We start from the raw sequence: 27,825 nt of genomic DNA on the forward strand, positions 1-27,825 counted from the left end.
AAGAGACCACCCGCAGAGGGTGAGAAGGGAATTTTTATATAGATATAGATATGCCCTTTTGGTTGAGGATTGTTTCAAATCTGCCAGTTATGCTAGTGTTTCAGCTGTACTCTACTTCAATGATAATGTATTTTGTCCATCAAATTAAAACACCTCACCTAATGTAGGGTTGCAAGTTTCTTTTATAAACTTATTTAATATGCTGCTTCCAAAACACCAATTTCCTAAAAACTAAGTGATAATAGGGGATAGGGCTATTGCTAAAACCCAGCCCAGGGACCCAGTTGTCTGTCAATATTTAACAAATGAACTTTTTCTGTGTGTAACTTTGGACACACAAGAGCTCTGAGGGCAATGTCCTAACAAACAATCTCTGCTGGATTTTTCTCTGAGATCACTCTCAATTCAACATTCAAAAATGGAGGAAATGCAAAATTCAGGTCGTCCATATAACAAACTGATTAGTCAGGAGGAATTCACTGAAGATGAGCCTCATCTACCATCAAATCAGGAGAATCAAGGTATGTAAATCCAATGAGAGAGCATTGCAGTCACACAAACGTTATCATTTCTTCTTTGCTGTAGAGAATAAGGACTTATTATTTATTTTAATTTTGCATTTAGCTTTTGTATTTGAAAACGGGTGATATATTGAAGATATCCATCTAGTTTTTATATTTTATTCTTTACACCATTTTCTTTAATATCCATGTTGATGTCTGATATTTTCTGTGTAGTGACTGTGTCGACGATGAGACCTGAATCTACCATCGTGAATCGTTACAAACTGCTAACAGCAAGCCTAGCAGCGTTAGCGGTGATTCTGCTACTGGTTAATATTGGCCTTGGGGTGTACTGTAAGTTATTTTTACCCAAGTAACTTTAAACTAATACAATGCATTGGATTTGAAACCGAGCTTCTATGGTCAGATTTTTATGTCACATTATCATCCAAAACCAGACAATTTATCGGAAGCAATAAACTAAACACACAAGTATTTGAAACAAGAATTGTAACGTTAAGTGAAAGTAATCAGAAAACAGAATTTGAACCAATAATTATCAGATGCAGTTCAGATTAAAGTACTATATATTTAATTAGAGATTTTTAAAACAGATTTGAACTGTTCTTTTTCATAGTAGAATAATTATACAACAAACAACTTAAATTATTATTTTTTTTAAAGTAGAAAAAAGCCTCACATTTATTCCTCAAAACATCATTCTTGTCATTGTGGCCAGACAGTTCATTTTTTGTCTTGTGAGACTGTCCAAACCTCAATCCAGAATAAAGGTTTAGACTGAATGTTCAGATTGGACTACGATCTTAAATGCACATTGAAATTGTTTTAAGCGCAGCTACAATCTCAAACCTACTGAAAATGCACAACCATGCTTCAAATCAGGATTCAAGCAAGTATTAATGTAATCTAAAGGAAATATTTCCATTACGTCAGGAAGAGGAGGTAAATATCCAGTCAGAAATATCCCAGGTCCTTACCAAAGAAGAAAAAGTTAGCATTTTTCTCAGCATTCACTAAAGAACATGTAGCCAAATATTAGAAAGGGTTAGGGGTTAGAATTAGGGTTAGTTCTATGAATGTATAGTTTGGATTCTGTGTATTACAGAAAATGTGCAATGAATTAAGAGATTTGCATCAATTTCTGTTCTAAAAAATCATTAAAAAAATCATTCCCCACTGAAAAAATGGTTCATATATGGTTAATCTGACAAAAGCAATAACCACATGTAATATTAATTGGGTGTTTGTTTTAATTATCAGGTTAACTGTAAATGACTAAAATATGTGCAATTTCTCTTTTTTTACTGGCTGCAGATAACAAACTAACTGAAAACAACATAGTGAGAGACATCAGCGGAGAGATAAGAAAACTTCAGGCTTCTTATGACGCTGCACTGCAAAGCAGGGATGAAGTCAAGAAACAGCTGGCCATGGAGATCAGCGAGCAGCAACTCATCAAGTGGGAGCTCGAACACCAGACCCTCAGAGTCAAAGACTACGAAAAGCAGGTGGAAAAGTTGCAGATGGACATTGCATCGTTGCAATCCCATTTACCGATGATAAGTGAGAGGCTTTTTAATCCCTATAAGTACAAACGCGTTTTATAATTGCAAACCAGCCAATAGAATATTATCCTTCCCTCTTTTTATTTAAAAACAGAGGAGGGCTGCAGACACTGTTTGCCTGGATGGACTTTCATGAGCTCAAGCTGCTATTACTTCCCGTTTTCGGACACTTTTTACCGCACGTCGTGGAACGAGGCCCGGCAGTCCTGCAGGAGGCAGGGAGGAGACTTGGCCATTGTGAACAACAGAGAAAAGCATGTAGGACATTTGGTCTAAGTTTTAATATTCTTAACATTTACATTTCATTTCAGAAAATATGTAGTGCTGTAAAAACGTATTTGCCATTTTAATTTGAATAGAATAGTTGTGCTATTTTTGGCTGCAACAGCTGCCATTAAATGTTTGTAGCAACCAGCAATGAGTCTTTTACGTCACTTTGCGGTACTTTGACCCGCTCTTCTTTGCAGAATTGCTTTAATTTAGTCACATTGTAGGGTCAAGCCACAGCATAACCCATCTGTTCTTGAATTTCTATCTATGTTGTGCTACTTTTTGAAATTTTTTAGTCTACTTCGTGTTGTCAAACAGGTTCTATTCAAGTCCTGTTTTTATGCAGCAATTAGGTCAGTGTGGTTAGTAATACTGATCTCAACAAATGCAGATGCGTAGGGCCAAATTAGTTTTGAAGGTAGTAATCTTTCCCCTAATAAAAGAAAATAATCATTTGAAAACGTGGGTTACTTGGGTTATCTGCCTCCAATATATCAAAATGTGTTTAACAGAAGAAATCCATAATGAGATAAATATTTTTCTACTACATTGCATATGTATCAGTGAACATCTGTTTATATATTTTTTGTCAGCTTGGAATAACTAGGCTCATAACAATTAATCAAGAGCTTTCAAGATCAGTGTTGCAAAGTGGTTACTGGATCGGACTGAGAGACGTGGAAGAGGAAGGGGTCTGGAAATGGGTGGATGGGACGAGACTGACTGACGGGTAAAAGTTATACAGTTGATAAACCAGTTTGAAACAAACAGTGTCAGAGCATAATTTACCTCTCAACAAAGTTACCAATTATTTATTTCAGGTTCTGGAACGTCGGAGAGCCAAACAACTTAAACAATGAGGACTGTGCCGCAGTGTACCCCAACAGCAACCCATTCATGTCTTGGAATGATGCACCGTGCAATTATAACCTGAAGTGGATTTGTGAAATGGCACCGAGGTCTTTCGGATAACAAAATCATTCTTTTTAAAGTCCTACTTTTATTTGCAGAAGCAACAATTGAGCATCACTACAGAGACTCTTTTGTGCTGTTTCTTTATTGTTTATCTTATATTACCTATAAATGGCAGGGAAGGTCAAACTACAAAAAATTTTATCAGAAAATACATACATTTTTAGATTTTTGTATAACAAATATTTGACGCTACTATATATATATATATATATATATATATATATATATAAAAATTTATCAGTTAATCATTCTAAAATTCTCCAGAGTTTTACAAAGATTTGTGTGAAATAAAAAAGAAGTGTGCTTCTGTGCATATCTACAATACAACAGAGTGGAACTTTATGCAAAACATTTGGATTCAACTGATGCAATTTATTTATGGGAAACACCCAGTACATCTTTATCAAACTAGAGTAAATATGTCATCCCATGATTTATTCTGTAAATCTGGATTTTTAGTTACCATTCTGTTATGAATAAACATAAATGACAACTAATGTTTTCCATCTGACTAACCTGCCTGTCTTTTACTACTTTCTCAACTTTTTGGTCGGATGTCTGATGGCTCATAGAACTGCAAAGTGCTGCCGAAGCTGCTTGAGGAGCTGCTGAGTGTCGATGTGCTCTGGAAAAGCGTCCTCAGACTTTTGAGCTGCAGTGTAACTGCTCTGAAGGTCTCCAATCTGGACACAAAACAAAAGACATCCATATTGTATATGTACGTACATATGAAAGTGATTAATTACTTCACAGAAATGAACTGTTTAAACGCTATATTACACAGTAGAGCTTTACCTTTTCACACAGAATGGAGAGATTGAAGTTTGGCTCATACATGTGAGGGGCCAGCAACGCCGCTGTCTGCAGGAAGGCTTTTGACTGGATAAGAGATATTTTTTATAAACACATCTTATCAGAATGCACTAAAAATGAACTCAAAATTCTGTGATGAAGAGAAGATAAGAGGTCCTTATTGTGACTCACAAAAAAACAACAACAAAAAACAAAACTGAAGTTGCGGTTTACGTTTACAAGTTTTCAGAATATGAACAGCTGGTGTAAAACAAGAACAGCTAATATAAAAAAAAAGGACAAAAACTTTAAAATTGAGCAAAAACAAAAAACAGATTAATCAAATTTATTAAAAGGTTTTTGGCTAATATGTAATAATATGGATCATTCTTCTTTAATAACAAAAATAATCCATTTGTAGATATAAGAACACTTAAAAACAGTATGTTTGGTAGTCATCTTTTGACATTACTACACATTTGATTGCTTCTGTTTTTTTCTCTCAAAAGGCATACACCTACATGACATTTTGCATCACAATAAACTGTGTAAAATAATATGTTGTTAATTCTATATTTACCAGGTAAAAAAGCAATCTCTGCTCTCACCTGCTCAATATGACCTTTTCGCAGTTCCAGTACCGCCAGGTTGTTGTAGGCCTCAGCATGATCATTATTGAAAGCCAGGGTCAGTTTAAAACACTGATATGCCAGCGTCAAGTCCCCGATGCCCTTTAAACACACAATGTAATATTAGCTTCTATGATTTTTATATCAATAAATGGCTCTTGTTGTACAAAGTAGCAAGTAGTATTTTTTTTCTATAGTTTACTGACTCACCACAGCAACATGCCCAATATTGTACCAGACATCCGCCTGCTCTTCATCACTGGCCACCAGTGCCAGAGCTCTCTCAAATGAGGACAGAGTCATGTCGTACTGCTGTGCATAGAAACAGCAGAGGCCCAGGTTGTTGTACAGCTGGCAGTTATATACTCCCATCTGGAGAAGCCGTCTAGGAAGAGAACAAGCGTGCTCAATCAACCATAACTGTGCAAAAGGTTTACACTTTAAATTTTGAAAATATGGTGCCAGCTTCACGGGAGAGTAAATTTGTCTGACCTGTAGAACCGCAGGGCGATCTCAGGCTGGTCGGTATAGAAGTGATTGCTGCCTATGCAGGCAATCGCCTCTACGTGTGTGTTATCCTGCTTCAAGACCTCTTTGTAGTACTCTGTGGCTGATGTAATGTTGTTCATCTCCTGGAAAGAAATCCCATTAGAAACAGAAAATATCTCATTTAAATCATGACAGGAGACTGAGAAGGCTTTATGTCGACATATATACCTCATGGATGCGGGCGATTCCCGTTAGAAGAGTGACCTCACCAGGGAAGTGGTCCAGGCCTTCCTTGAAAAGGTTGAGGGCTGTTATTGGTTGATCCATGCGTTGATAAACCTTGAAGAAGTAAAACAACCATGATTTTGCATTTAATGATTTCTTAAACATGGTCAGAGTTACTAAGAACAGAAATCATAGTTTAGTCACTACCTTTGTGAGGTAGAGATACGTATCTACCACATCCTGCTGGTTGAGAGCTGATCGAAACTGTTTCTCGGCTTCTCTGTATAAACCAAGTCTGAAAAGTTAAAAAAAAAAAGTTAAACAGCACAGTTTAATAAGAAACACCAATGCTTACATCTGCACAGTTTTGATGGTTGTGAGACATTCTTACCTGTAGTAACATTTTCCTAGTTGAACCTTCCACCACCAATCTTTAAACTGTGCATGCTCAGTAGCTTGAGCTGCTAAATCTAAAGCCTGTACAGAAAATTAAGCCACATATATTAGCAGCCAATGATCAGAGATTAAAAACTTAAGCTATATTCCACACGTGAGAGGAACACTTACATTTTTAACATCATTTTCATGGTGAAAGATGTACTCAAATAAAGTCTGCAAAGAGAAATTTCGATCACATTAAACGTGGAAAAAGAAAATATTGTACTAAATTGCTGGAAAGAAGGTTTTTGTCTTACCCTGGACAAACTTGGCTTTTGAGAATACTTGGACAGGTTTATTCTCGACAAATTTATAAAAGGTCCTTCTGGGTTGGTTAGCATTGAAGCCTAGTGGAAAGGGGGATACAGTGTTAAACATCTGATGGAAATTAAATTCAGAAATAACCTGATTAATCTTTTGTGAGAGCCTCGTATGTACTGTGTTGATCATTTTTACTGACAGACCTGTCCAAATGTATAGAAAGTCTTTAAATGAATCCATCTTTGAGTGCAGTTGCATGTTCTGACACTTAAAATTATAAGAAAATGTCTACCATAAATCAGAGTATAATGATAATGAGAGAAGGAATTTCATAACATAACTGATTTGACAATTGTTGTTAGTCCAAACAGTGTCTTTTAAATGAAATACAACCTACCATTCAATAAATAATAATACTCTTGAAAAGTTTATTTATTTCAGTGTCTTCTTCCCTAAGTGAAATACATTTAGATTAACTAGACAAAAGACTGATGTTTTAACACTTCTATTTCTCTTAATCATAATAATTTTTTGCAAGTAACCAATGAAAATACAATATTTAAGATTAGAATGCTCCATTAGACCAATAAAAATCAATTAAAAAACAGAAATGTGGGCTTAAAGAAAAAATTCATTTCATATCTGCTTAAGGTTGTTATTTTCAAAAGGTACATTTAATCTCACAAACAAGATCTGTCTGAACATATTCTCTAATTTATTGAATATTACTGTATAGTTGAATTTAATTTGTTTTATACATACAGGATTTCTTTTTAAGTCAACAGCAGGATTATAGTAATTCCTTTAAAAATAGATATTTCCAAGTGGGACATTTTTCCCAGTGAATAAACAAATTCAAAATAAACAACAATTTTTTCCTACATTTTATAATGTAAGATTATGCTGTACCAATAAAAGATTCATTTATTTTAAGGCATTTTTGACATCTTTACCAGAGGATTCAATACATATATTTGACACTATATATATTGGTAACTAAAGGTTAATTGGTAACTAAAAATTAATTTTAAAATAGTTCAATATCTTTTTTGGAGAAACCCTGCTGTTTCTTTGTGGATAGACTGTATTTGCACATGAACACTCACAGTTCCCAAACGAATGAATCTACCAGAAGAACTAGTGACAGGACGCGCTGTGCTTGCAGTGCGCGGGGTTTTGATTGCCTGCTCCATCGTTCCTGGACGCCCTGACTGTGTGCTGGGTCTCACAAAGCCTGTGATAGGACGCCCTGATTGTGTCATAGGCCTAAAAATTTAAGACAAAGGTTTCTTTTAAGATTACTGGTGATTTTTATTCTATTATGATATTATTCTATTATGATATAAAAGAATCATACCTGACTGCTGGAGTGGGACCACCACCCTGACTTGTTCCAGGGAGTCTCAGTGAAGTTCCAGGTCCTAAAAGAGGGTTTTACCAATACAATTTCTCACTGAGAAAATGTTACCAGAATTAAATATTTTTTTCAGTTTTTCCTTTACAATGGTGTGCTGATGAAGAGCTGAAACCTACGTGCAACTTGTGCGATAGAGCTCTCATCCAGCATCATCTCAGCAATTCCTTCCTGGTCAACATCAACTTCATCAATGTACACCATCTCTGTGAGGGCTCTGGTTTTTAAGCTCCATGCTGCCTGTGATACACAAACATAGATAGCACTCAAATACAGCTAAAGGTGAATGTTAGGATCAAGCCCTTTGATGAATTATGGACATGAAACAAACAAACGAAAACACTGGAGCTGAAAGCAGTATTTTATTACCTCTGAGATAAGAAAAGATGAGTCCTTAATATGACATGCAGTGAAATACAGAGAGGAATAAAACCAGAGTGTAAAGGATACACGGAGGAAAACATAAAAAAACATGCAAAGGAAAGAAGAGAAGAAACATAAAATTAAGCAGAAAATAGCAAAAAATGATTGTGGTGGCTTAAATAAATACAAATACAATGACTTTCACTGAGTTATGGTACACGCAGAATACTAATCTGGATTACTCCGCAGCAGCTTTACAAATGTGTTAGCATACTAGCAGACTCTGCTAACTATAACGGCATTACCTGGTCGTAGGGACTGTCTTGCAATATTTTGCTACAAATATCTGAACACTGTTGAAACTTTCGCCTCCTGAAATAGCTCAATGCAAGAAACAGAGGGTCCATCGTCACCTCCATGACTGTGTCAGGCTGTAAACGCTGCTGGCGAGCTGCTAAAAGGGAAAAAAGCGATGGCGAATCTGAAGCTTCTTTGGTTACTTGGCAACAGTCGGGAAGGCGGTTCTTCACTACTGGTTGCACAAGACCGGAACTTCCGGCAAAGAGATAAAATAAAACCTGTGTAGGTTATAGTAAAATCTTTAAACTTCTATAAATAAGTTGTAAAAGGCTATAGTACATGTCAATGTGATGTGAAAAAAATGCTAACTACGTCTATTCCTTTAATACTTTGCCAACTGCTTCGTGAAAGATTTTGAAGTTCTTAAATTTTAACCAGTCAATGGTTAAAACAAAATTAGAACCATCTTTTATTTTAATTTGCTTTATTTTATTTGACCTAATGATGTTCTAAAAGCGATTACGTGTTTGTCTTCAGCCAGGACATGCATTAAAATAAATAAATAAATAAATAAAAATAAATAAATAAATAATAATAATAATAATAATAATAGTAGTAGTAGTAGTAGTAGTAGTAGTAGTAGTAAAAGCACATAATAATAATTCTTTAATATAATAAAACAAAATAATTTCCTTTTTTTTCATTTTCTTATATATAGATTTATTTATTTATTTATTTTTGCTTAATCTTTTTCAGCCGAGTTCTGCTAATCTTTTGGGCTTTTGAGAATACAGTTGAACCATTCTTGTTCCAGAATAATTATCCAATGTCTATGTACTACGATGTTCAGATTATTTTTAATGTACTCAAACATACATAATTACACGCCCACTAATAATTGTTTAAAAATTCCAAGCGCATTTTCAAGCGAAGCCTGAATAATCCTGAAATTTAACCTTGGCTGACATTGTCATTTAAATTGTTATTTAAATTATTTGGTTTCTTCCAATCTGTGTTCCAATATGCTTAAAAGCCAAGTCTGTGCCAGGAAATTAAAATAAATTATAATAAATTGTACCATTTCTGATAGGAAGAGTGGTCAAACACCCCATTAGAATGCCAAAGGTCTGTTGACGGCTACAAAAGTATTAGGTTTCTCTACATCCCAAGGGTCACTTGGTCATATATTAATGGGACTGTATGTAAAGCTCAACTTTTAGTCTCCATGTACTGGAGAAAATCCACAATAAACTCATACTTGTGCACCCACTTCAGGCTGTCAAATTTAATTGAAGTTGGTTGTTTTACAGTCATTCCACCCCAAAAGAAAAGAAAAAAGATAAAGAAACGAAATGTTCAAATGGACCTTTGAACAAGGCAAAAACTATTTACCAAAAAACTGTGGTGTGTAGGTGACATAAAGGTTGCATTTCTTAAGTTGCTTCAGGACCAGACAAATTTGGAAATATATTTAAAGTTTAATAGAAAATTTTCTTTGAATAATTTCCTGTATTTATTTTATTTTTTCAAACAGAATAGATGAAAATCAGTTGTGTCGTGATGGGGAACGTCCCCACCTTCTTTCTGTCCTCGCAGATGAGTCAAAGGACGTGATTGGTTGATCGTCTGCTCCGTCAGTACTGTGGGCGGGGGTTGTTGGAATACAGTACAGCTCCATCTTTGGAGGATTTGATAGGAGCTTTGACCTGTGTCGAAGAGGAGCGAAAGCCCGCGACAGAAGAAGTGCAAGAAGACTTTCACAATGACAAGAGCGACGTAGAAAATTGTTTCTCAAAGATCTCTAGTCCGAGGAGCCAGCCAGACTTTTTTAATTCTTACACAACCCTGAGAAAATGCCTCATTTCTGCTCCTTCTGGACTGGTTAGAATCCAACGGAACTAATGTAACACGGAGGCTTAAAAATAAATCCTTTTTGGCGAATGACACTGTATCAGAAAGCCTACGTGACAGCATCGGAGAGACACATATTGAGGGAGAGATGGCTGACAGGACTGCTCCCAACTGCCACCTGAGACTGGAGTGGGTGTACGGATACCGGGGACATCAGTGCCGCAACAACCTGTATTACACCGCCGCCAAGGAAATCGTCTATTTCGTCGCGGGTGTGGGAGTTGTGTACAACACCCGGGAGCACAAGCAGAAATTTTACTTGGGGCACAACGATGACATAATAAGGTAGAGTAAAATCAGACATGTCAATTTTTTTTTGTTTGTTTTCGTCTTGTTTGTTTGGTTTTTTTTGCTTCAGCACCACGGACAGCACCAGACTTCCAGTAGTCCGTGCACTGACAGTGTGCTATTGACATTGTGGATGCAGGCGTCACCTTGTGCGGTGTAATATGATATGAAAGCAGCATATCCATAAAATGTATAGCGAGGTTGAGCTTTTCTGCTTAAGGTCAGATGATTTTTAATCAGCCACTCTATATCACGCTGCTCCCACTCCATATGCCAAATGTTCTGGCTCCCTACTTATCCCATAATTACAATGCAAAACTCAAATATAAGCAACAATAAGCGAATTATTTACTGGAATATGAATACGAGAAAATATTTAGGATTTTTTTTTCTTAATTTACCTTCAATTGCAGATCAGCCTGTGAAATTACAAATCAAATTTCATGCAATTTTACACATTTAAAATTACACTTAATACCTAAAATTAATTGGTCATGATGCGTTCAGGCGTAATGACAAAAAAGGTAAAAAAAAAAACAAACAAAAAAAAAACGACAGCATGTATCCCTGTTTGGCTTTACCCATTTACTAGTATAAATAAATAAATAAATAAATAAATAAATAAATAAATAAATAAATAAATGTTCTTGAATCAGGAAAACTTTGATCAATAATGTAAAAATAATGTAAAAAACAAAATACATTCAACACAATGTGTCCCATAAATCACATTGTGTATGAATAATTTAATAAGAAAGCAAGGAAATAAATAAAAATAATGTAAAAGGTCAATCAATCAATCACTCAAACAATCAAAGAAATAAATAAGTAGATAGAAAATGAGTGACTATTTCTCAAACTAAATTTTGATCATCTCAATGGGACAATTACTGTTACAGTTTGCTATCGAAAACATAACATGAGAAAAGGAACAAAATCAATAGGGCCTGAAAATGTACAAAAATAATACATTCATGCATGACATGATCCTTATGCTTATATAAACAAACAATAAATCAAATAGACAAACAAAAAAAAATATTCAAATCAACTTTGACTGTCTCCAAGGAAAAATTGGATTTCTAGCAAGTAAATATGTTTATCAATCAATTTTTTATTTGTATAGAACATTTCAGTAAAACAGCAGTTCGATGTGAATATGTGTCATATTCATTCATTTATAGGGGTGACCTCTGCCCAACCAAAGGATTTGTTAATAGAAAAAGATTTGGGATAAAATGTAAATTTTTAAACTAACATGCTTAATTTAAATTTAAATAATTTTGATGATGAATTCGATATTCAATATAATATTCACTGCAGCGGCGTAAATGCTTTTTTTCCCCTCTCAGCATGCCCTTATACAATGAACTGTCTCCAGCACCTCGGAGATCATGTTGACATGTGTGTGCAGGGGTTGGCCTGGAGATGACAAGCTTTATAAAATGTGCCGGTCGTCAGCTGGGCTTGTGCTCCATTATTAATCGCACAATAAACAGACAGTAACCGCCAGTTGCCCTGTGTCCGGTCAAGTTCTTCAGTTCAAACATTCCACAAAAAGGAGGCACTGCAAACCACACTGGGATGTTTCAACTCACTATTTGTGTTTCAAAGATTTAGACCCTTTGCTAAACATTTGTTCTTTTTTGAAAAATCCGCTAATACAAAGTAGAAGTGGAAGAAAGAGGGTAGATACATTGCTTTCTCAGTTAGATAGTATTTTGAGTTTTTGGTAAGCTTAAGTGATGTGAAAAGTTTTGCAAGGCGCTGTCACCAAAAGTCAAAATTTTGTTTATATTTTGCTTCCAAGGAGCTAGTTGTTCATGCAACATAATAAAATGGTCTTGATCGGTTGTTTCTGAAAGTATTTTAAAGTTTTTCTTTAAATTTTGTTCTTTTAACCTATTTCTGCAGATGTTCACAGCATATTGTGAAGAGTGCTTTAAAAATGAGAAAATGCACAAAAAATGTCAAAAATGAATTAGTTTTTATAGTTTTTAATAGTTAGGTGTGTTATGACAGAATGGTAGCTTGCCGATAACAAAATCCATAAAGATATCTTATAAAATAGGTTATATAGCTAGATGTCTGTTCTTTGTGGATGCAGCACTGGCTCATCCCTTGAGCTGAGTAGACATTTATGCTTGAACGATGAAGATTTAAGTGCCTTAGCAAACAAACATCCTTCCTTTGAGCAAGTCAGAAGACAACGAAATCCAAAATAATGATAAAAACCAGGGTTAAAATGTAGCTATTATAAGGCAAATATTTTCACATTTAAACATGTTGTAGTATTCAGATGGGCTTTTTTTTATCAGAAAACATTCTTTTCCTCAGCTAAGGGATATTAATTTATAATGATTTGGAGTTGCTGAAATTATGCTAACAGAATTTCTTACATAATATAATAGACATTGGATCCCCTCACAGCAGAGGTCAGGAGTTCAGGTTTTCTATTAATGTATCACCTGGTTGTAGTCGCATTAATATGTCTTAAGTAATCAGGTGAGATGCTAGAGGAGTGCACAACCTTTCGTGACACCACCAAGAGTAACGAGCTGCAGATAAGTGCTCTCATGTTGCAGTAATTCATATGGAAAAGATGGCGTCCTGTCACAGTGCAGCTATGATATACTCTGGCTGTCATATTATGATTTAGAGTGGCCTTTAATTTCAGGGTTTTATGTTTTCATAAGAAGTTCATAATTTAGTTAGAGTATTTTCCAGATTTGTTCCCTGTCCTATTGCCTATCCATCCATCCCTTGCTCATATTTTAAACTCACTTTTACCACTGTGGAAATGTTTATGGGCATGATTTTTGGTTTTATACTTCAACAAACGGTCAAGAGGAAATTTTGACATAGACATGTACAGACCCTTTTAAATAAGATTCTCACTTACTGCCTTGATAAGCTTTTATCCCACTCTAGTTTAAAAAAAATGATGGAGGGATTTTTTGTTGAGTTTTTAGTTTTCATTTAACTTTTTTTCTCTGTGGCTCATTGATTCTTTGTCAGTAATATAACTCAACATATTGCTTGGTGACTGTGCAGAAGCTTCAGTTAAAATGAAATTTGCAATGAAACGGAAACAACCAAATCAGCAACATGTTTTTATTGTCTTTGGAGTGTCAATACTGCATAGAACTACTTGGGCTGCAATAAACCTTTGGTAAATATACGACCAAGTACGGTGCATTTACATGCCTGTAATATATTTGTCCAGACAGACATCCAAACCCAATTTATAAAACAGTGTTTGAGATGCCAAAGCATATAGAGAGAGGACCAAAAAAATCTGAGAAAAGAAAGAAAGAATGAATTCATTCACTTCTAGTCTTACAGTCATTCTGGTATCAAACAACAGAAACATATAATTTATGTAGAGAGAAGCAAAAGCATAGAAGTCTTGGTGTTACGTCAGTTCAAGCTTTTCTGTTTGATCAACAATTAATGGGTGCCGTTTTTGAAGATTTCAGTTTTCATTTTATCTCTTTTTTGAAGCTGCTTACTCTGCGCCTCAAAGAGGCGCAGAGTAAGCAGCGCCTCTTACTTTATTATTGTATTTGCAATAACAATAATAAAGATCAAAACAGCTTTATTAAAAGTTTTGTAATCATGTTTGATCAGACTGAATTATCGGGTATTTTTAAAGAAGGCATATAAATAAATATACACTCTCAGCAAAGTCAGGTATTGTTATTGATTGGGGAGTGCTAATATGGTTGCCTGGGTGACTTCAAAACCTTGAGTTGTTCTTTAATATCAGGCCAATACAAATTTTCGAAACAAGCAACAGTAGAAAGAGCAATTAGTCTTTAGATAAATGTTTAATGGATTTAGCACCACAATTTTTTCAGCTGTTTTAGAAATATTGACTGATTCATGTGAACGCTATCAAGAAGCTTTAGTGATCACAGGAATAAAAGCCGGCCTCCTACTTTATGGTGGACCAAAAGCCAGAAATACTTTCTGTTTCAAAGAAAAAATGAGAGCATCTGTCAATGCAACTACAAAGATCAGGCAATTAGCATGTTAAGTTTGCAAAAAGTCTTAGTATAAAGTTTGTTCAAATTAAAGTTTATTTTTATTATATTTTGTTGGGATGCAATGTGCTAGATCAAGAAAGAGGTTTTCTCCAGCATGGATGGGGAAAATGGTCAAAGTTGATGAAAGGAAGCTAAATACATGATTATCCTTGTAGAAAACCTGTTAGAGGCACCAAACGTTTTGATCCCGGGGTGGAAGTTCACCTTCCAGCAGAACAACAGCTCTAAACATACAGCCAGAGCTGCAACTGAATGGTTTACATTTCATATGTTTTAGAATGATCCAACGAGCCGACCGAAATCCAACTGAAAATCTGTCACAAGACTTGAAATTTTTACAAAAGTATGTTTGCAAATCCTCTCCATCCAAACTGACCAAGCTTGAGCTATTTTGCAAAGAGGAATGGTCAAAAACATCAAATGTGCAAAAGAAGAATATTCCTTTCACTTTCAACTATACACTTAGCAGCCTATGTTTGGTTGCGATGTGACAAAATGTAAAAAAAAGCACAATGGGTGTGAATAGTTTTGCAAGACACTGTGATTTTAATGCAAGGGTTGCTATATCTTTACTGTACCTTATTCTGTATTTCTATCCAGAGAAGTGTGGCAGCTGTTAGAATTAAGGGTCCACCTGCAGGACACCAGAGGCAGAAGACTGAAAAAAAAATAAAAAATAAAAAATTTATGAAACCTAACAAAACCGAAGGGTTAAACACCAGAGCACATTCTGCAAAGAGAAAATCCTTCCTAAACCCAGAAATGAACATTATAGTAAAATTAACTCATAAATGCAGAGCAAGGAGAACAACAGGGGGATACGTCTGACAGAACATGGACAAACACAAGCGGTACACGTGGAAACAATGATGACAATCACAGGTGAAGGTAAAACAAGGCATAACTAATGAGAACAGAGGCATCTAAGGCACAATGAGGCCTTACGGTGTCTCAAATTTCTCAGAATATTATATTTTGATAGCTTTACTGCTAACTTTCTGATTGAGTATTCCTGGGGTTTTTTTTTTTTTGTTTGTTTGTTTTTGTACAAAGATTAAGCGTGAGAAATAGGGTTATTTGATGCTAAGTGGCCTGGCGTGTTTAATATTTAAAAAAATGACCAGCATGTTTATGCTCATGTAAATGCTTTGAGATGAGATAATGAATGGAAATCTGGTCCCTGAAGAGCATATCTGTCCCACCAAGTTAGGATCCTTTACAGTTTATGCACTTACTGTGGCACACGGGTCTTATTTACGCCTGCTCTTAGTGCAGTTTATGAAAATGGCTTAGTGCTGTGAACAAATGCTAAACTTCTGATTGTTTTGAGACACTTACGATTTGCTATAAAAATATCTGATTTAATATCATCCTTGACACAAATTGGGCAGAAATGAACACAACATGAACAACACTCTGACCATTTCCTTTCATCTGATGTAACAGTTTAGATCAAATTAGGGATGTTTGGTCACCATTTGAAGCAAAAAGATCATAAACAAACTGGTTTTTAAATGGATTAAGGGAAACATTAAGGTTCGTGAATGGCCCCAACCTCAACCCGATTAGAAATTTAATGGAAGATATTGTGCATTATACCTGGAAGGCAGGTACAAGCCAAGAAACAAACCAGTTTATTTACAGTCTACCATTTCTGCAAGAAGATTGATCAAATATCTTAACAGAAGCTTTTTGATAAAAACAAAAAGTGTGTAGTTTCACAGCGACTTGCTGAGGCACATATATATTAGAAGTCTTATATGTAAATATTTGCAATAAAAGCAAACTTTTGTAATTATTAGAACCAAATATGTGTTTTATTCTGTTTTCATCAATTAATTTCTAAAGCTAAAGTAAGATTCACTGGGTTTTTTTTTTTGTTGTTGTTGTTGACAAATCAAGATGAACACAACTGGTAAATTTCAAATTTGCTGTATGTAGAACAAAAATAAACACATCATACAGCTAATTTTATCTTAACGTTTACTAAGTTGTTTTTAAATTTGAGTTTCAGAAACTAATTTTAAAGCAGTTTTCGATATTGCAGGAGATGTCCCTATTATATTGTCAGTTTCTTTTTTTAATTATTCTCGAAAATTGCACCGAAAACATGATAATTTATTATAACCAGAACCAGAAGTTGGTAACTTTGAAATCCAGAAACAGATAATTACTTTTTAACTTAAAAGGACTAGCTTCAGCTGCTCTTCACCTCTTGTGCTGCGCATTTGTTTTCACCTTGAGAAATCGCCTCCCGAGGCTCGTTATTGGCCCTGAATTTACATGAAAACATTCAGTTTAATTGCTGCAGCATTTGCTGTAGCTACTTTCATGCTACAGCATTTGGCAGATGGAAGGCAGCCAAGCAGCCGTTGCTTATATCAAACAGAAGAGCCGTGGCAACGCGCTGCAGGCTAAGTCATTAGTGATGGCATTTAGGAAGCTCTTCAGATGGAGAAATGTAAGCGAAACAGTGATCTTGTAGCCGTCACTACGGCTTCTTGTCTTACATGTGGGAACATTGTCATTCTGTGCATATTTAAACGCAGTGGGATACACAAATTAAGGGACATTTTAAATTAAAATCAGAGTTACCAGTGGATATCGTTAAGTTTTTTCAGTTTGGATGCATTTCCAGTGCAGCACCTGCTTGCATCAAGCGTTTTTCTCTTCTGTCTATCTGCATCTCAAAATGCTTCAATGATTTTTTTTTCTTTTCCTCTGACAGCTATTTTTAGCTTCTTTTTCACTCTGATTATATAAGGCATAAAAAGTAAAATGAGGAATGTGCCAGGTTGGACGGAGGTTCAAAGCAAGTTGAGAAATCAAAGGGGAGGAGAGGGAACAAAATTCAGCCCAGTCCCGTTTAGACCACCTCAGCTTTGTCACGACAGTACTTACATCCTTTTTGTCTGCAAATGGAGTGCCACCTGTCAGAAAAAGAGAGATTCACACTGAAAATGTGAAGAAGAAGTGATCAAAAGAGGCGTATGCATTTGCTCAGGCAAAGTCTACATTTTTTAGAAGACCCAACTTGGATCAGTTTGAGGAGAACAGCTGGTTAAACTGATTTTAATAAGCTCTTTGGTACCATGAGTCCAGGCGAGGTGAACATGACGGGGATCTGCTGACAGGATGGGTGGAGTGGAAAGAGGGACGGTTGAAGTGACAGTTTAATGCAGCTGGCTGTTTCCCAGCAGCGGAGTGGGAACGCATGTAGGAGGGGGGAAGTTTGAGTGTATGGAAAGGAAGGATTATGTAACAGAGTTACAAACATATGCCTGGTGATGCAAGGAAACCCCAGATGGGGGAAAGAAGGAGAAATACATGAATGATACGTCAAGAAATTGACCAAACAAACCCCATAAAAAGAATGAATCTCGCAGGTTCACCAGTGCTGCTTTCTGAACTCCATGAAAACTCTGTTGACTTGAATGAAGCCTGGCTGTGTGTGCATTTGAGCATGACCGGGTTAATTGAACCATGTCACCTCATCAAGCTGCCCCTGTGATTCCATGTTCAGACCCAGTGCAGACCTAATGTGCTCATCTCAAATCAGCGGTTTGTGCTGGCAGGGTGACTCCCTCGTACGCCCCCCGGCACACGCATGCAAGCACGCAAATGGGAGCAGCTAACCCTCTCTCCCCTCTTTGTGCTTCTTTACAGTTTAGCTCTGCATCCGGAGCGCGTGCTGGTCGCCACGGGACAAGTTGGCAAGGAGCCTTACATCTGTGTGTGGGACTCTTACACTGTGCAGACCGTGTCCATCCTGAAGGACGTGCATACACACGGCATCGCCTGCCTGGCCTTCGACCTCGAGGGACAGGTACAGTGTGGAAGCTATTACTACAAATTTGAATCACTGGGACAACATTTCCTGAAGTACTGGGTGGTGGAGTCATCCTGGTTTTCTCTTCATTTCCCCCCAAATAGTTCAGTTTCTTGCACTTTGTAAAAGTGCAGTTCTTCAGGTTAGACAAAAGCAAAGCTTTTCAGGATTTCTATTTTTAATAAACGTGCAAAACACTCAAAAACTTACTTCCACTTTGTCATAATGGGGCATTTGTGTGTAGATTTTTGAGCTAAGATGTAATTAATTAATTTAATACAATTTGGAATAAATCTTTAACATAAAATGTAGGAAAAGGGAAGTGCTGTGAATACTTATCTGTACTTTTGCTTGCTTTCTATTGTGATCTGATCATTGTCAGGGCTTTTTTGTTTGTTTGTTTTCTAAAGCTACTTACAGAGCCTTGCAAAGGGACTGATGCACCACTGCAATGTATTTTATCTGACTGTAATTTAATAGAGCAGCATAGAGCAGTACACAATTGTGAAGTGGAAGGGAAATAATGTATTGTCAAAACTTTTTACTGATAAAAATGAGCAATTAGAACATCAATTTTATTTTAAAGTCAGTTAGATTTAGATCTGGACTTTGACTGGTCCATTTTGACACATGAATGCACTTTGATCTAAACTATCTCTGGGTGTATGTTTAGGTTCTTTGTTCCAGTGGATAGAGAGTAACCACCTCAGTCTCAAGTCTTTTGCAGCCTCTAACTGGTTTCCTTCCAGGATTGCCTCATTATTTACCTCGACCTGCTTCCTTGTCCTTGCTGAAAGAAATCATTCCCATATAATGATGCTGCCACCGTACTTTGGTCTGTTCTGGATGATGTGTAGTGTTAGATTTTTGTATTTATGCTAAAAATTCAATTCAGGCTTGAACTAATCAAACAACATTTGTTTATTTATTTAGGGGTATCGAAATAAAAGTGATTGACTGAAAATATGCAGCATACCTTTCAGTTATTTTTTGTAAAAATATATCCTTCTTCTATTAACCCACATTTTGGTTGAAAGATAAAATACATTGTTTATCATATCTGAACTCTGAAATATGAATCATGAAAAGCTCTTATACTCAAAGTGTGACCCAGTGTTGTTTTGAAACATAACTTTTTGAACTTCTTTTTACAATCTTTTCAAAGATGCAATTTGTTACCATTTTTTGGTTTCAATCTCTCAAGATAAAGACTGGCAGATGTTAGAAAATATTTTGTACTAAGTACCTAATCCTCCAAAACAGAATTAGGCACTAATTATGTTTAGTACATTAAAAAAAATTAGGTACTAAAACTGAGTTATAGAAAAAAATATAAGTTAAGTACTATTTAAGTTCCCACTGCAAAAATTATGTTGATGTTTGTTGCAAGGACTGGATTGAAAATGAGTCATAAAAGCAGCCATGAACCAAAGAAAGGACCTTCAGAAAAGCTACACCATTTTGAAAAAACACTTTAAATAATTACAAAAGGTTTACCATCAGTTAATATTCATTCATTGCCTCATCCTACCAGGCTGAAAAAGTCAATAATAAGAACCTGCAGCAGATTTTTATAAATGGCAATGACCCTTTGTTATTTTCCTGCTCTGGCTCAGAGTTGGGGATTTAGATGGAAAATGACAGCGTTTAGCAGCTCTGTTTACTCTATATTTATTTCCTTTCTGGACAAAACCTAAGAATCACGGCGCTATTATCCTGTCCATCCACTAAGGCAAAATCAGAATAGATACACTAATGTTTGAGACATCCCTTGCTTATATTAGATTTCAGTGTATTCAATGCAGTTTTATTGTCTGTTATGGAATGTGGCGAAAAGGTAGAGTCTGTGTCGTTTTATTCTTGTTTTTAGTATCTTAGACATTTTTCTGCATTATATGAGGGTACATTAGATGCAGTTTTTTTTATGTCTGCTTAATTTTCCATGTATATCTGAGCTAACGTTGTGGCTAAGATGATGCTTATTAAGGCTGACAATAAAGCTGAACATTTCTTTTGCCTATTTTTTGTAGATATTCCACATTGACTCTAACATTTCTTCTTAGTGGGTAGCTGGAAATCAGTTTGACCAACATGATTATCATTTTGGTTTTGGCAGCTGAAATTTGTCACCAGTTTAAAAGCTTAACTTTCTCAAATGTTTCAAACAAAAATGAGGATCACCCAATCAAAGAAACAAACAAAAACATTTACTTCATTGCTTTCTTCTTACATAAGGGCTAGCAATTATGTAGAATTAGATTTACTTGTGTGTGTAAAATTGTAGCTGATAGGTTGTCTTGAAAATCTCCATCTACACAGATAAATAGGGGATGCAAAATCAAAAACACCAACTGTGTCTGAAAAAAATGCTCAGATCTGTTCTGCATTCATCGCTGTCCAGACGAAAGTCATTGATGAAAGAAAGTCAAAAGTTTGTAGTTTGGAGGAAGGTGCAAATTTGGTTATATGAATAGTCGAATACTTTGTCTTAATACTTTTCATTGTAAAAAATTGTGTCTGTAAAACTGTTACATTCATTAAAAGAAAAAGAAAATCTCCATATACATCAGCCACCTGCTGGACAGGACAAGTTTAAATCAGTATTGAACTGCAGTTGGGGACCTCACAAAATCAATCCAAGGGACACGAACGGCCCCCGGGCCACTCTGCCGTTTTGCTAGAGGCTTCAAAGCAGACTGAGGAAGAGGTTCAGCTTTAAATTTGTTTGTAAAAGAACTCTTCCTCTTTTCAACTCACTTCACGCACTACAATATCCCTGAAAAGGAGTGACAATCATTCACTGCATACACATTTTATACAGTGGATGATGTGAAACAAAATTACAGTGATTGGTCGTGAAAAAAGGTGGAAAGAATTGGTGGCTTAGACCGAGACCCCCTTCGGTGGTGACTAAACCTCTCTTTGTCTCTGCCTCATGCTAACCTTGATCCCCTTAGCTGCTGTGTGTTATCAGACAGGCTGTGAGAGATCAACAGCCTGTCTGATAACAAGCTGCCAATCAGTCTGTGCTGTCTGGCTGCTGTTTTGGCTTCTAAAAAAGTATTCATCCCTCTTATGATTTCTTGAATTTAATAATTTTGATGAAACCGTGGCGAAGCAAGGGAAATGTGAATCACAATTTTTTTGTGTCATCAGAATCTATAATTTGGAAACCATGAACCCCTGAAATTATCTATCAGATCATTTGAATAGTTGTTGGGATAAATGAATTGGCAGATTATTCATAAGCAACCCACCATCCAATTGGTTTCATTGCATATAATCTCTTCTCCTCATGAGCACAAACTGCTAGAATACAAGTCGAGACCCTTCAAATGCCTTGCCAGAGACTTCTGTACATAGCCGAACATTGATTCTGCAGAGGATTAAAGAGGACATTCCCTAATATGTGAAGTAAGCTGCAGGGCAGAGAAGGATTTCCATGAGAAGCCACTCTCACCTCTTCTGCTCCACTGATGCTGCCTACTCAATCAGCTGCAGGTGTCTCCTCTGGCAAAAGTGCTCAAATGTTTCTCCATGGAAGTGCCAGAGGCTGGACAACTGTTCTGCAGCCATTATTAGCTCCTTGATTGTGGTTTACACTGAATGTTTGCAGCAAGGCAGCAGATAGTCTGTGATTTCTCTGTGCTCTCTTTGCAGTGCCTGGTGTCTGTGGGCTTGGACTCAAAAAACACAATCTGTGTGTGGGATTGGAGGAGAGGGAAAGTTCTGGCAGCTGCTCCTGGTCACACGGACAGGGTAAATACTTTCTTCCCATTTGGTCTACATCACATTGAGATATTGAAAGAAGATTAAGTTTCAACTCTTGGATTTTTATTTTTGACAAAATACAGCACAGATATACTTTTCCGTTGTTAAAACAATAACAAAATTTTAACGAGAAACAACTCAGAGATATTTTATAGCACCTGTTACTACCTAGCACAATAATAAAGGTCTTGTGCCTTAATTAGGGTTTTGTTTTAAAGCTCATTAAGCATCTGGAGTTTGAGGATGTGTCCTTTTAAAGGCAGAGTTTGTGATTTTTAACAATCAAATCGAAACACAAAGCTAAAGTTAAGTGATAGGCCTGCCTTCAGCATTAACAAAAATGCTACTAAGATCATGTAGTATCGGCTAGGCTAACAGCAGCTGATGCAATTATTGGGTAATATTTACGTTAACTAACTCTCTATGCTAACAATATTGTGCTGCTTTTAGTCTACATGCTAATGTTGGCATAAGAGCTACCAGTAGATAGCACTGCCTGTTATACTTACAATAATTTTATTCTGTTCTGAGCCAAAATTAAACTTTATGTTTAATGGCCACCACCAGCATATTAGCTTAGATTAGTTAACTCTGTATGGCATACTAACAACATGTTATCTTTAGCTAATACTTGTTAAATATAATTAAATCTTCTTAGCATATCACTAGCATTTTAGCCAACATTACCGTTCTGTACCACTAGATTTTAACATAAAGGTGTAAATGTAAGCTTACAATTGAAACTGTACTCCCCTTCCACTTTGTCTGAGAGGGATAGATCAGACCCACCCTTCAAATAAGAGGAAAAGAAGGGTGCATTTGGAGTAATCTTTCAAATTCATCAGCCTTCATTGCATCACCTTCAAAGAACACAGCTCCTCTTTCTACTATGCTCACAGAAGCAGTTTGTATGTGCTAAACTTACCTTGGCTAACATGCTAACTTTTACAGATTTGTCCCATTAGAAAAAGCTTTTACCTTGAAAAGTTTTTGTGTACCTTATGCATTAAATTGGCTCCATTCATATCTGCGGAGGAGCCCATCACAGATTTAATTTTCTTTTTTCTTTTTGCAGATATTTGACATATCGTGGGATCTGTATCAGCCGAACAAGCTCGTAAGCTGTGGTGTCAAACATATCAAGGTAAAGCTATTTTTGTTTATTTCACAAGCAGCTAAACACAGTCTGAAATATGCTGAAGCTGTGTCTGATTTGCTGGAAAGGAAAGTGATTTTCAGTACGCTTAAGAAAGCCACTGTCCATAAATCTTTGTTTCTGCCCTGCTTGTTCAGCTTTATCTCTCTAACAATATCAAACATTCCTAAAATAGGTCTATGCAAATCCATGGTTATTAGGCACTTTACATAAGTGGGACAGGCAATGACTCAGAGTCTCTTCCCTCATATTTGTAGTAATCTGCACTGCAGAGAGGAAGAATGCTCTCTTTCATGGGGACCATGACACTGCCACTCAGCCCCTTCAGTTCTCTCCATTCAGCTTTTGAAAACCCTCCACTGCACAGATGTGCCCACTTCCCTTCCAAGCCTGATCTCCATCATTTCTCTTCGAACAAAAATGGTGCACATAAATCTTCAATGAGTTAATGCAGAGCGTCTTCTCCAAGTCCTCCTTGGGGATATGTGTTTGTGCTCCCAGCCGTGGAGGCTTTATTTTCCAAAACACTGGGGGAAAAAAAGAATTGTGCTTGGATTGGAAATGCACCCCCTGGCCCTGCAAGGCAAAACAGTGCAGCCTGATTAAATGGGTTTGATTCAGCTAGGCCAGACAACTGTACTTATGTCTCACTGGTGACTCCCTTATCATGATACAGCTTGACTGGCCTCTCCTCTCATAGTAACCCTCCTCACATCCCCAGAAAGTTTTCCTCCACTGCCATGACACAGAAATCCCCTCTAGTAGTTGCACTCCACCCCCATTCCCCTCTGAATCCTGCATCTCATACCCTCCTTCTCTCCTCCCCTCCATTTCCCCCCTTCTGGTTTTCTGATGCCAAGGCAATCCAACAATTGTCCCACATAATTCCCCAGGCTTCACCCTGTGGACCATGTGACATCTGCTCCCCTGTCCTGTGCTCGCTCAGCGATTATAGCACTCAGAGCATGCAGAAGATTTAGACCCGGTAATCCACTCACTATGGAGCTGAGGAAAACACAACCTCGTTGGCGAGGACAGTCAAACCTTTGTAGCTGTTTGTGTTCAGATTTGTTCAGGATAACTAAGTCAGATCATTATCTTCCTACTGACTGATTATTTAGGGACCGCTACCAGCATCGTTTCTCTTCAGATACTCAGTTTTTTTTTTTACAAGTTTGGTTAAGTAGTATCTCTAAACTGCATTTAGGTATGTGTGCATGCATGTTGTTTTTGCCCTGTGTGACTGACAACATATTGGCTGCTAGAGACGTGCACTAGCCTTCCTGCAACCAAAACATTTAGAAGCTGTCTAGACCACTGAAATCATTTTAAATGAATAATATTTAGAGATGCAGCCATCAATCGGGTAGAGATCAGAATTGATTAGCTTTCCTTTAAAGGGAACCTGTTATGCTAAATATACATTTTGCACATTTTTGCACTTCTCAAAACAAAACACCCAGCCATTCTTTTGGCAATAAGTTAATGTTTTTTGGTGTCTGGAAAATGAATCGTTTCAAACATCACAAATCAGCAGACACTGCCCCTCACCTAGCAACCCCATTGAAGCCCAGTGCCTGTTACCTAGCAACCCCAGCCAAGCCAAGCCAGTGACCTAGCAACCTAAGCAGAGCTCCAGTACTTGGTTAGCTGGTCTTACCACTGTGTGCATTGTGCAATGGCTGCTTGAAAAGTCAGCTGTTTTGTTGACTTACCATTCAAAAGCCACTTGCTGCATTCTTGTTGGTTGTGCAGGAGGCTCTACTTCTGCTTTTCTGCTTTTCAATCAAACTTGATTGTTGATCAGCAGGTAATATTATGAATTTTTTTAGGTTAAACATCAAAACCATATAAAGGTTAGAGATATGCTTGTGCCCATAGTCATATTTATTACTTTATGTGATTAATCATCCACATGGCTTAAGATAGTAAATTTATGTCAGCAATAATAGAACATGTTAATGCAAGTATTTCCTTGCCTATGTAATTTAACTGTTAAATGTATTGTTGTTGATATAAGACAACATTAAATCAGTTATATCTTAAATTGTCACACAGTTATAGCCGGTTGTATGGAAGACAGCACACGTTCTGGAACACAATTTCTGCTATCAAACTATAACAAAGATTTGAAACACTGTGGCTTAAAAACTGTTAATATTTATTTAATTGTTGTTTATTTACCTCTTCAGTGAGATACCTTTAGTCTAACCACAGTTTTTTCTTTCTGTACAGAGCATAGAGTCACTCGATGTCCCTCTGTCAGTCAGCTGGCTGCAACTGTTGATTTGGAAATAAACTTTGTCAACTCAATGCAACAAGGTTCATTGAGTTGATATTTCATTTGTGGTGTGCAAAAGTACGCTATGTTCTCAGTGAATTTAAATTGAATGATATAGTGATTTCCAGTGTGTGCAACTGCAATATATAAGCAGAAAAGATACGGCAGAAAAATGCTGAAAATCATATAAATGAGTCACTTTCAGGGCAAAAAAAAACAAACAAACTTATTTTAACATATTTGTTACCACTTGAATATCGTATTTGTTATGTTCTTCTGCCCTAAGATCCATCATAAACCCTTTCGGTCTTCCTTTAGTAATTTGGGACAGTGGGGATTAGCCGGTTCCTGTGTCTCGCTGCCTTATCAGCTGTATGCAGGGAGGGCTGTGCAGGCACACCTCCTCCATCCCCACTGTGTCCATGAACACCACAAACCAGCCCATGACACACTTTCATCTGCATCTCCATCCTCCCTGATAACTCACACCGGTATAATCCTCCCTCCTTGACCTTCAGCAAAGATATCTCGCTAATATCACATATTTATTAAAATCTTTCAGAGGATCTGTGGATGCCTCATGTCTTGTTAAGGCGTGCACCAGGGTTTGGATGTTTAATGGCGGGGCTGGATTTAAGCCTGTGATGCTTGTCTCTGATTATCGATCCCCTCTGTTAACGCTGGGCAGCTTTATCAGTCAAGACAACAGGTGTTAGAGAGGGCGCGATGGCCTGTTGCTGTCATGGAGCTCATTTGTTTCCTTTTCATTACCACTTTCAAGTCAATGCAGGACCTCTCTGATGTAAAACAAACTACTGAATTAGAGAGGAATAAAATAAAGCTGTAATGAACCAACTGTCGCTTTGTGTGGAGTAAATATTCCTCAAGGTAGACCAGGGGAAAAGGCTGTCAGAGGAGTGATGAGTGTGTCGCGGTTTAACGTGCCAGTGTCTGCGGTTCAGTATTCGAGACGCCTTCCCTCAGCTTCATCCCTGTGATCTCATCCCTATGCAGACAGGGCGTCTCTCTTTCGTTCTTTCCTCCTGTGCTGGATGGATTTAGCCTTCAGATGAGGTCGTGTGCACGCATCCCAATGATGCCGTTCATAAGTAATGAGCCTGCGTGGACCTGCCTGTGTCTGTGCATGCTGATCAGGCGGTTGCAGGACTGACCCTCCACCGCTTCTCGCCTGAGCAAAACCTACAAATATCACACAGAGAGGAAGGGAGTGCTTTAAGGTCCCTGTGTGTTGTTTATACTGTGGATTTAGAACACCTGGACAACCCTGTTAAAATACCAGATTTTATGATGTATTAAATAATTTCTGTTATTTTCACCTATCATGTGACTTAAAGCCTGAAGAACTCATAGTCTTTCACAGGGAATAGTGTAAATGGTAATAACAGTTGCTTAAGTACTTTTTCCTCCCTTGAGTTTCAGTTGAATTATACAGGATAAATGTCTCATAAAAGGTGGGAACAGGTTTTAAAATATGTAACTGTCTAACTAGGCATTTCAACAATTTTATAGACATTTTATAGCCACTGCATTCGAGCAAAAACACACTTGACCTTGTGGCACTCTGTTGTTTCCAAATACTGCATAATTGACAATTTGCCCTTTCAGGGCTGGATTAGACAGGAGGATTATTAGCCACAAAGCTGGTTCACAGTCTCATCTTTTTTTTTTTTTTGCCAGTTTTGGAGTTTATGCGGTAATGCCCTCACACCCAAACGTGGCGTTTTTGGCAAAACGGGGGATCTCCAGACCATCCTCTGCCTGGCCTGCGCCAAAGACGAAGTCACATATTCTGGGGCCCTGAATGGGGACATCTACGTGTGGAAAGGCATCAACCTGATGAGGACAATTCAAGGAGCTCATGGGGTGTGTTCTCACTATCTTGCAAAAAAAGATACATATACATAAATGCTGCAACGTACATGTAAGAGTGGAACTGGACATGCATGTTTGCTTCATTTGATTCTGCTCAGAAGAGAAGGATCAGCTTTTTGCTCCACAGGATTAAATGATATCTGTGGGATCAACAGCTGGGTGAGGGGGGCAGCCGAATGGGGGAGGGGATAATAACTACAGTACATCGTCATTTCAGCTTTTTTTATTCCTAAACTTCTTACTAGAGCTTCAGGAAGAGGCCTGCTTATGCATAGAGTATTTGTAAAAGACAGAAAAAGGCCCTCAATAGTAGTAAGAGTAAATTCTCCTGCTCCTCATTGAAGTCTTTTTATGAGGTCACAGTTGCATGCTTGCAGTTGCTAAAGCCTTGTTTAATAAATG

The 27,825-nt window shown here is 37.0% G+C and overlaps 3 protein-coding genes across 9 annotated transcripts in view; 2 read left to right on the plus strand and 1 right to left on the minus strand.

Moving 5' to 3' along the window:
• The first annotated feature begins 124 nt into the window (after positions 1-124).
• On the plus strand, positions 125-3,506 carry LOC103136175 (CD209 antigen-like). Its single transcript, XM_007549302.2, has 6 exons — positions 125-521; positions 738-857; positions 1,839-2,087; positions 2,184-2,347; positions 2,953-3,089; positions 3,181-3,506. The coding sequence occupies exons 1-6, from the start codon at positions 419-421 to the stop codon at positions 3,329-3,331; spliced, it is 924 nt and encodes a 307-aa protein (XP_007549364.1). The 5' UTR covers positions 125-418; the 3' UTR covers positions 3,332-3,506.
• A 179-nt stretch (positions 3,507-3,685) lies between these two features.
• ttc8 (tetratricopeptide repeat domain 8) lies at positions 3,686-8,458 on the minus strand. 2 transcript variants are annotated; one of them, XM_007549305.2, is made up of 15 exons: positions 8,251-8,458; positions 7,952-7,975; positions 7,702-7,822; positions 7,526-7,589; positions 7,275-7,434; positions 6,165-6,254; positions 6,037-6,081; positions 5,861-5,946; positions 5,677-5,764; positions 5,473-5,583; positions 5,248-5,387; positions 4,966-5,140; positions 4,735-4,857; positions 4,130-4,213; positions 3,686-4,017 (listed from the first exon to the last, which is right to left on the minus strand). In XM_007549305.2, the coding sequence occupies exons 1-15, from the start codon at positions 8,362-8,364 to the stop codon at positions 3,901-3,903; spliced, it is 1,542 nt and encodes a 513-aa protein (XP_007549367.1). In that variant the 5' UTR covers positions 8,365-8,458; the 3' UTR covers positions 3,686-3,900. The 2 variants fall into 2 exon arrangements, with proteins under 2 accessions (XP_007549367.1, XP_007549368.1); XM_007549306.2 differs by lacking the exon at positions 7,952-7,975.
• Positions 8,459-9,913: 1,455 nt separating this feature from the next.
• Positions 9,914-27,825, plus strand: part of LOC103136176 (EMAP like 5) — a 44,108-nt gene continuing 26,196 nt past the window's right edge. For 5 of the 6 annotated variants that reach the window (XM_016670107.1, XM_016670109.1, XM_016670108.1 and 2 more), the window contains exons 1-5: positions 9,917-10,441; positions 18,160-18,319; positions 21,983-22,081; positions 23,169-23,237; positions 27,229-27,414. In XM_016670107.1, coding sequence (XP_016525593.1) covers positions 10,245-10,441; positions 18,160-18,319; positions 21,983-22,081; positions 23,169-23,237; positions 27,229-27,414 — 711 coding nt within the window. In that variant the 5' untranslated portion in view covers positions 9,917-10,244. Of the gene's footprint in view, positions 10,442-18,159; positions 18,320-21,982; positions 22,082-23,168; positions 23,238-27,228; positions 27,415-27,825 lie in introns of all 6 variants that reach the window. The other variant, XM_016670110.1, reaches the window with a different exon arrangement.

This window comes from Poecilia formosa, unplaced genomic scaffold (assembly GCF_000485575.1).
Source record: "Poecilia formosa unplaced genomic scaffold, Poecilia_formosa-5.1.2 Scaffold30, whole genome shotgun sequence".
NCBI lineage: Eukaryota > Metazoa > Chordata > Actinopteri > Cyprinodontiformes > Poeciliidae > Poecilia > Poecilia formosa.